We start from the raw sequence: 8,174 nt of genomic DNA, 5'->3' as shown, positions 1-8,174 counted from the left end.
TATGCTAACCCCTCACATGATGCTAAAAACTTGCGTTGTTGTGGGTGGTAGGATTTCACCCACTTTTGATATGGTGGTAGGATGATACCATAGTTGCTAGTGTGCTCGTTACTATGAGCACACTAGCTGGTAGATTAAACTTTTGTGATGCTTTTGCCTATATGATCATGCATGTTTATGTTGCTTAGCTTATGTTTACTGCTTGTCCTGCAATGGTATGTTTCTTAATGTGTTCCTTCTACTCTGTTTTGGTACCAATTCAACTAGTATATGGTCTACTATGGGAGAGTATCAGCAGTGTACCGTTCGTGGAAGGAGGTTAGGCCTCTCTTGTGAACAGATACGAGAACAACCTCCACAAAGGGTACAAGACAAGGGAGGATGCACAAGAAGCTTACTAGTAGTTCTTATTCGCAGCAGGCAGGCTACTATATGCCTCCGCATATCGATGTTCTTGAAGCTCCAACAAAGAGCGCAGGTAACGGTGCCGCCGCCGATCCCAAGGTCATCATCATCGGCGCTGGCATTTCTGGTAAGAGCCTAGATATTACACTAGCTAGACACATGCATGGACACAGACATTGCAAAGAGGTTTGCGTGTATAGGTGCATGCTTAATGCACATCGAGTTCTTATAGGTATCTCGGCTGGGAAGAGGCTATCGGAGGCCGAGATCAGTTACTTCATTATCCTTGTTATCTAGATCATGTATCTGATATTGTCATAAGCTTGTGTGATCACTTGTAAGACTCGGCAATAGTAACCTCACCAACCATGCGTGCAAGGTGATCGTATTGAGACTTATGCAAGCTGCCAAACATTATGTGTTACATCTACGGAGCCAAAAAACACGATTTGTGGCCTACCATTCAGTTCAGCATTTACTTCTCCACTCATGGTAACATGCAGCTGGTAACATTGTTGGGATCCAAACGAAGTGCATAACATATCGCAAGCTCCGTTTCTCCGCATACAACATCCAACATGCTAAATGAGAAAACGCGAAAATTCCCATGCAAGCGAGCAACCAATCAGGCCCTAAGTAACATTGGAATCCGTTTCAATAAGCTCAGATAAACTGGAAATCACAACCTGCATTGTACATGCAGTTGCAGATCATCTGCTGGTTTAACCATTCTTGTCAACGAAAATATTCCATCAGACATTGTAATAAGCTCACGGAAACTGAAAATCACAATCTGCATGCTAAATGCAGTTGCAGATCATCAGCTGGTTTAGCCATTCTTGTCAACCAGAATATTCCATCAGCTACATACAACCAACATGGCGGTCACCATAAGGTTGTAACCACCTTAATCTCAAACTTTTACTCTGACAGAAACTAGATATCTAAGTTGTACCAACGACTATATATCAGGTCCACAAAGTACAAACATTCTATAGCATGTCTCAACAATGATATATCTGGGTCCATAGAAAGTGCAAACATTCTACAGCATATTTTCAGTTAATTTGTGTAGTGTCCACTTGTTGGATGGTCAGCCATGTCACTGACTTGTCATATTTTGCAACGTGACAGAGATTGCCTCAATGTCTCCCTGCAAGTAGAAATGGGCATGGTCAGTGCAGGGTTCAGGTTCACTGTAAACCACGGTTGGGTAGAAAGTTTACAGCTTTTCTAAATTTCTTTCTCCTTACAGCTTGTCTAAATTTAACTCACCAAGAATACATGTATTCCATTAACATAGTACAAAAAACAACATTAACCTGACCTTACTGCTTATTGCTTCATTCTAGATATTTTCCATTAGGTGCAAATTGTTTTAGATATTTTCTGGTTCTATGTAATGCTACATAGACCTGAAGAACAGATACAATCACGATGTTCACACAACGACAATTGTTCTCTTGTAATAAAATAAGATACTAACAAAAGTAATGCTCTCAGTGTCTCCCTTCTTACAAGTTACAACTAGCTTGCCACACAACCATAAAGAAAAAAGATATGCATACCATTGATTTCAAGTCATCTGTTCCAAAGTAAGATACTCTGGCTTCATGCAACGAGTCTGCATTTATGCCCTTCTGTGCACAGCGTGTATTTTCTTTTTCTTCATAAAAGTCAAAATCATCCAGAATTGATGTTCCATGGCGATAAGTCTTGAAAATTTTCAACACTTCTAGACCCTGGGGCAGGCCAATCTACATAAAAGGAATAAAAGGATGCGATCAAGACAATCAAGACATTAAGAATTAAGTTGCAACAAAGCATATGTTACGAAATAAACTTTATATCAGGTACTTGATCCGATGCGCAATTCTGCAGTTAGCTTGCCCTGATCTCCTGAGGAGGCAAAACATCGATATGAATGACATCCCTGATATGGCTTGATGCATTATCAGGAAGTATCGGTTGATTTTGATGTTTCTATTTCTTTCTTTAATTTTGCGAACTCTTTTTGTTGGAAAGATTGTTGGTGAGAGGGTGAGCTAAAAGTTCTGTCAAAAGTTGCCTCTCCTAAATATTAGTTGACACTAAACTAAAATTACTTTACAGTTACGAACCAACTTTATCATTGTACGTATCCCAAAATACATATGCAACATGGATCTCATTTTGATAGTTGCTTGACATGTGGGGCTAAGCAGGTCAAACAGAATGGAAAGTCAGTTCAGGAGGCAAGATCCTTTGAAGGTAGCAAAAGAAACAAAATAGGTCCATCTAGTGCTATGGAATAGCACTAGATGGACATCTAGTGCTATGGAATAGCACTAGATGGACATCCGCTTTCCCGAAACTAGCTAAAAAAGGGTCAGGTATACCTGCCTGCAGAAATCCGTTCTATATACATTTGATCCACTCTTGGTCATATTTTTTTAGAGAAATAGAGGAAGCCATACAAGGATTTAGCAAGGCCTAAAAATACACTATGATGCCTGCCTTATGAGGCTGTCTAACGGGGCACATCTCCCCTGGCTTATGTGGTATGCGACAAGTAATGTGGGACGGAGGGTTTACTTCATAGCTACCAAAGTTCCCCTCCTGTTTTTTTTTTCTAAAAGAAATACAAAGTGAGGAATAAGAGAAGTGACCATGCATGGGAGAAAGAAATAGAATAGCGGCATAGCGCTACTGCAACTAGTAACATGTTAGACGGGTTCAGGTGATATAATGTTGATCACATAGGACCGCCTTCCTTCATAGGAGGAACATACACAAACCTCTGAAATCAGCCAAAGTAGCAACTTTCTCTGGAACAAATGAATTGTTAGCTTTTCTTTACATTATCTAATGCAATAATAGGAGCAAATCTAAAGGATCATTTCCAGGAAAATATTTTATGGTACAGATTAGGAAAAATGAATCATGGTACCTCTTGAGTGTCCCTGCTGAAAGTAACAGGTCTGTTGTCATTATTTTCTAGAGTGATATGCTTGAAAAGCCGATTCGGGATGTCCTTTATAATGTGCCAAACTACAGGGAAAAAGCCACTCCATTTATTTTGTTGCCAGAAGTCCATGGTCTTGAAATCAACAGGACCTAGCATCTCAGCCATCCCTACAAACTGCCCACTGGTATTAACCTGTAACAGGGAATACAATTAAAAGATGTCTTTCCAATTTGGTGAAACAGCAATGCAATGAACAATATATTGGATAGTTTCATTTAAGTCTAGTCTCAAAGGAGCTCTAAGCTCCCTGTGTTCTGGGCTTCTCTGGGCAATCGGCATGCCGTTGTCGCCAGCCCCACCTGCAGGGAATGTGCGCGTCATGGTTCTCTCTGTTCTCATTTGTGTTTTCGTGTCGGCTGTGTGGGGAGCCAATTCGTCCATTCCTAGGAATAAGGAGGCCAGAGCGTTCCAAGTGTGGATCACTGTGATTGGCCTGATGTCAGCGGCTGTCTATTTTTTTCCATGTGGCGACGCATTCGTGGCGTTGCTAGTAAGGAGCATTCAGCGAATTAAATGCATCTGTTTTGGATAAAATCATGGCATAATCTGATGGCAAGCCCACTAGGGGCGCAATTCAGGGAAATTTGACTTAAAAGGAATGCAGTACACCTTCATATAATGCAGCCAGTCTAGTCTCCCCACACAGCCGACACAGGGTGGGATGCACATCAACATCATGCTAGTAAGTAGAAACTCAATCTCATCAAAGGAACTGGCTATCATGCACTGAGATGCTTGCTTAATTATCTCACTAGGGCTGTTAAATGCTTTATCTGCTACAAACTAGAAAACAATAAACTATTAGAAGAAGGGCATACCGAAAACAATAGGAAGACAGGACATTTTGTGCCTTTTTCCTTCGTTAAAGCCTGAGCATCATGAAAAGCAGCATCCAGCTTATTGTTCCCATTTGGTGTACTTGCCCAAACATTGTACTTGATACCTTTATGAATATCATCTTCACTGTATGATTTTATCATGAAGAACTTGGCATGTTCATACTGAACAGAGAAGTCTGATCTATTAAATTGGTCTCTACGGACCAAAGGGCTCAAGATGTCTTTCTTCGTAGACGGCGTTGATGCGCTGTTCAATTTGCTTGCACGTGGACCACAAACTTGGTCCCTTATATCCTCAGAATTTCTCGATGGGTTTTCTTTCTTGCTATTTCTACAGTAGTTAGTGTTGCTTACAACCCTGTTAGCCACCCGTGGTCTTGTGCTAGTATGTCTGGTTGTGGTCACCCTGACTTGCTGATTACTAACAAGACCATGGCCAAAATTGTCACCCAGGTGCCTGCTCCCACGAGAAGAACCTTGCTGGTAGCCTCTTGGGTTCCCACTCCCACGAGAAGCACCTTGCTGGTAGCTTGATAATCGACGTGCCTCAGCATCATGACACCTTTGACCAGAATACAAAGGTATCCTGTCTTGAAAGCGCCAATGGGGAGACAGTACTGAAATATCCTCGTCGTAACCTTGTCTACTCGAGAATGAAGGAATGTCAGCATCATACTGCTGCCATTGTCTTGAGTATAAAATGCCATTGGACTTTTGGGTAGACAGAGAAGGGATCTCATCACCATAAATCTGTCTACTTGAGAGCGAGGGGATTTCAGCACTATGGTGCCACTGGCTTGACCGTGAGATGCCATTGAATTTCTGATTAGATAGAGAAGGGATTTCATCGCCATAACCTTGTCTACTTGAGAGCGAGGGAGTTTCAGCACCATAACTCCATGGACCAGAGGATGAAATCACTCCGTTGCCATTACAACTTCGACTAGACAGAGAAGGGATCTCATCGCCATACACCAGTCCTCTAGGTAGTGAAGGCCCCCGGCCCCCATTTTTGAAGCACCATCGACTTGAAAACGAAGCAGTCTCATCCAAACAATGGGCCCCTCTGGGCAAACCAACTATCTGTATCAATGATAACTTGTTATTAAGGCACCATACACAAAAAAAAAGGTTTCAGCATTTACTACGTATTCCGATACAGAACAATATATACACACACAAAAAAATCATGGCAGTACAACTAATGGTCCACAGATATACCTCACTGCGGGGTTCAATAGATTGACCATTGCACTTTGAAAATGAAGTAAATCGATCCGATCCTATGTAGCGATGCTCAGAATGAAAATCTAAGCTAAAATCAACTTTAGCTGCTTCTTGATACGATCTTCTCACAATAGGACCAGTAGGATATGATGAAAGGTAGTCATCCCTCGGCCCAAAGATATTACTTGTGATTCCTGCATGCCCTGATGTATCTCGATTGCCTGGCCTTGTTTCCAATGAAGAAGAATTTTCCCAACAACTGCTCGATAAGGGAAAGTAAGGCTGCTGCCTATCATATTCACTCTGTGGTGATATCGCTTGCTTGGAATATACATCAGACCCAATGTCAGTAGCATATTTGCCCTCCAAAGACTTTTCTTGATAATCCTGCGAAGGGACGAGCTGTTGGAATCTTGATGAACAAAATCATTAAGTTTGATATAAAGCATGCTATCCACAAATTGTATGGCTTTACTAAAGCGTACTTGGCTTAGAAAATGCTTGTTGAACAAGTGATCAATGATTGTGGTCATGTTTAAACAAGAGTACATCTGAAGCAGATGCATAAATGCAGGCACTTCAGACCTATGAGAATGTGATTGCATTTTGCTTCTGTATTAAACTAATTGTTCAAACTGACAAAAAACAAGCTGAAATGTTGAATCATCTTTGTATCAAGTACAGTGCCTCTTGGGTTTCATGCTTGAGTACTGAAGATTTAATATATTTATTTAGTCAGCTGGACTAAAGCAACTATCTTCAGTTCAGATAAATACAACCCTTGTAATGTCGACTAATGACAAAAGAAGATATAGTGTTTCTAAAAAAAAAAATAGAAGAGGAAGTGCTTGATTCAATTTTTTTTTTGTTAATAGAGATAGAGCTGCACGATGGAAAAAAGAAGGTATGACTAAACAAGGGTATACAGTCGTACCAGAAGTGACAAAGTCCTGTGTGCGTGACGAAGAAAATCGGTATCGTCTTGACTTTTCATAGCATCCCCTGCAGAATGAAAAAAGAAATTGCCATAATAAGAAGATGAAGCAAAAAAACCAGAATAGGGTTTGTGTGGACACACACATACATGGATGTTGAGAGGAGATGGCATGTGGGTGAGCAGGAATATCAGCAGGACGCGTGCATTGGCGCTGCGAGGAAATGGCATCTCGCTCGGGAAGCACATCAACCATGACATTGTTTATCATGCAGCTGGAAGTAGTGTTTTGTGTTTCTGGTGGTTTCGCGGCGGGCGGATCGAAAGCTTCCTCCATGTGCAAGGTGAAGTGGGGATCAAAAGTTTCCTTCATCTGATCTGAGAAAGAAGAGTATGGGAGCAATGATGTTGGGTTATTTGCAAACTCAAAATTCGGCAGGTGAATGTGGGATGCCACATTTTGTTTCTTACGATCGAGTGATCCCAAGCAACCAACTACCCCTGGAAAATGTATTAAATGACCAAACCCTGACAGGGCACAAAAATATTCTAGTACTAGTACTAGTACCAACAATAAAGGTGAGTGAGTCAGTCAGTGACTCCAGTTTGCGGGCAAAAGGGATTCGTCATCCATCCGTCTAGTGTACTACAAGATTTGGCCTCGAAAAGAAATACTAGTCCAGTAGTAATTGAGGTGATGGTGAGGGATATTATTAGATGATGATGGACATGCATGCATTGCCAGGCGAAGGAACCCTAGTAATCGAGGTCGTTCGCTGTTGGGAAGGAAACGGATCCATCCATGGATGCGGAGAGAGAGGTAGGGTTTGGTAGTCTTACCGGGGCGGGGCGGGGCGGCGGGAGGGAGGAGGAGGCGATGGATCCCCGGGCTGAGTGGAGTGGCAGTAGCGGCGGCGCGTGAGGAGGGTGGGCAGCGTGCGTGGTGGTCGTCGGGTCCCGGCTAGGCCAGGCTAAGGATGGCGTTGGCCGGCCGGCGGAGGGATTTGGGGACGGGGGGAGAAATCGTCCGATAAGAAAGAAAGAGGGAGGAGAGCGAGCGAGCGAGCGAGCGAGGAGGAGGAAGAAGGAGATGGAGGAGTGCGTGCGGGTCGGGTCGGGTCGGGTCGGTTTTCTCGGGGTCGTCTCTTACGTTACGTGCACAAACCAAACCCAAACCCACCCGGGCTATTTATTAGGCCCATGATGATAAACAGAATGGGCACCACCGTCCCTCCCGTCTGGGCATCTGGCCTTGAGGACGTGTTTGGGTCAGCTTTGTTCACGTAAAACGGCAACGACACACCTCTTTTTTTCTTTCTCTGCCCATATATTTATTATATTATGCGCCTCCTCACCATCTCTCAAAACGGATGGATACAAGATTTCCGCTCAAAAAAATATATAGATGCCTCGTGGATATTGATTTACTTCTTTTGATTCATCTTCTCCACAAAGTTTTGAAAGATGAACAAGCGCCAACCTTCACAACATACTCAAGGATTTCAAGTAATATGATAATCATGATGATACTACAGTATTAACATAAATGATTACATACTCTTCGAGATCTATAAATAATTTGCTCGCTTGTCATGTCATGTCATATATTTTGATTAAAATATGCACACAAAATTATTTTGTAAAATATATATCTCGTAGCAACGCATGGGCAATTTTCCTAGTCCGTCCTGAAATATAATTGTGCCAACTTTTCCTATATATGAATGTATTTATAAGAAAGGTAGTAATAATTGATAAAGTG

At 42.1% G+C, this 8,174-nt stretch overlaps 1 protein-coding gene across 3 annotated transcripts; it reads right to left on the bottom strand.

Annotated features, from left to right (window-relative positions):
* Window positions 1–1,185: 1,185 nt before the first annotated feature.
* On the bottom strand, window positions 1,186–7,516 carry LOC127330893 (uncharacterized). 3 transcript variants are annotated; one of them, XM_051356963.2, is made up of 8 exons: window positions 7,253–7,513; window positions 6,563–6,790; window positions 6,413–6,480; window positions 5,473–5,865; window positions 4,231–5,334; window positions 3,335–3,544; window positions 1,974–2,162; window positions 1,186–1,558 (listed from the first exon to the last, which is right to left on the bottom strand). In XM_051356963.2, exons 2-8 carry the CDS (start codon window positions 6,783–6,785, stop codon window positions 1,508–1,510), a joined length of 2,238 nt encoding a protein of 745 aa, XP_051212923.1. In that variant the 5' UTR covers window positions 6,786–6,790; window positions 7,253–7,513; the 3' UTR covers window positions 1,186–1,507. The 3 variants fall into 3 exon arrangements, with proteins under 3 accessions (XP_051212923.1, XP_051212924.1, XP_051212925.1); XM_051356964.2 differs by having other exon boundaries at window positions 6,563–6,785; XM_051356965.2 differs by lacking the exons at window positions 1,186–1,558; window positions 1,974–2,162 and having other exon boundaries at window positions 3,326–3,544; window positions 7,253–7,516.
* Between the last annotated feature and the right edge of the window lie 658 nt (window positions 7,517–8,174).

This window comes from Lolium perenne, chromosome 2 (assembly GCF_019359855.2).
Source record: "Lolium perenne isolate Kyuss_39 chromosome 2, Kyuss_2.0, whole genome shotgun sequence".
NCBI lineage: Eukaryota > Viridiplantae > Streptophyta > Magnoliopsida > Poales > Poaceae > Lolium > Lolium perenne.
The sequence above is the reverse complement of the archived record's forward strand: the minus strand, read 5'-3'. Positions and strand labels throughout refer to the sequence as shown.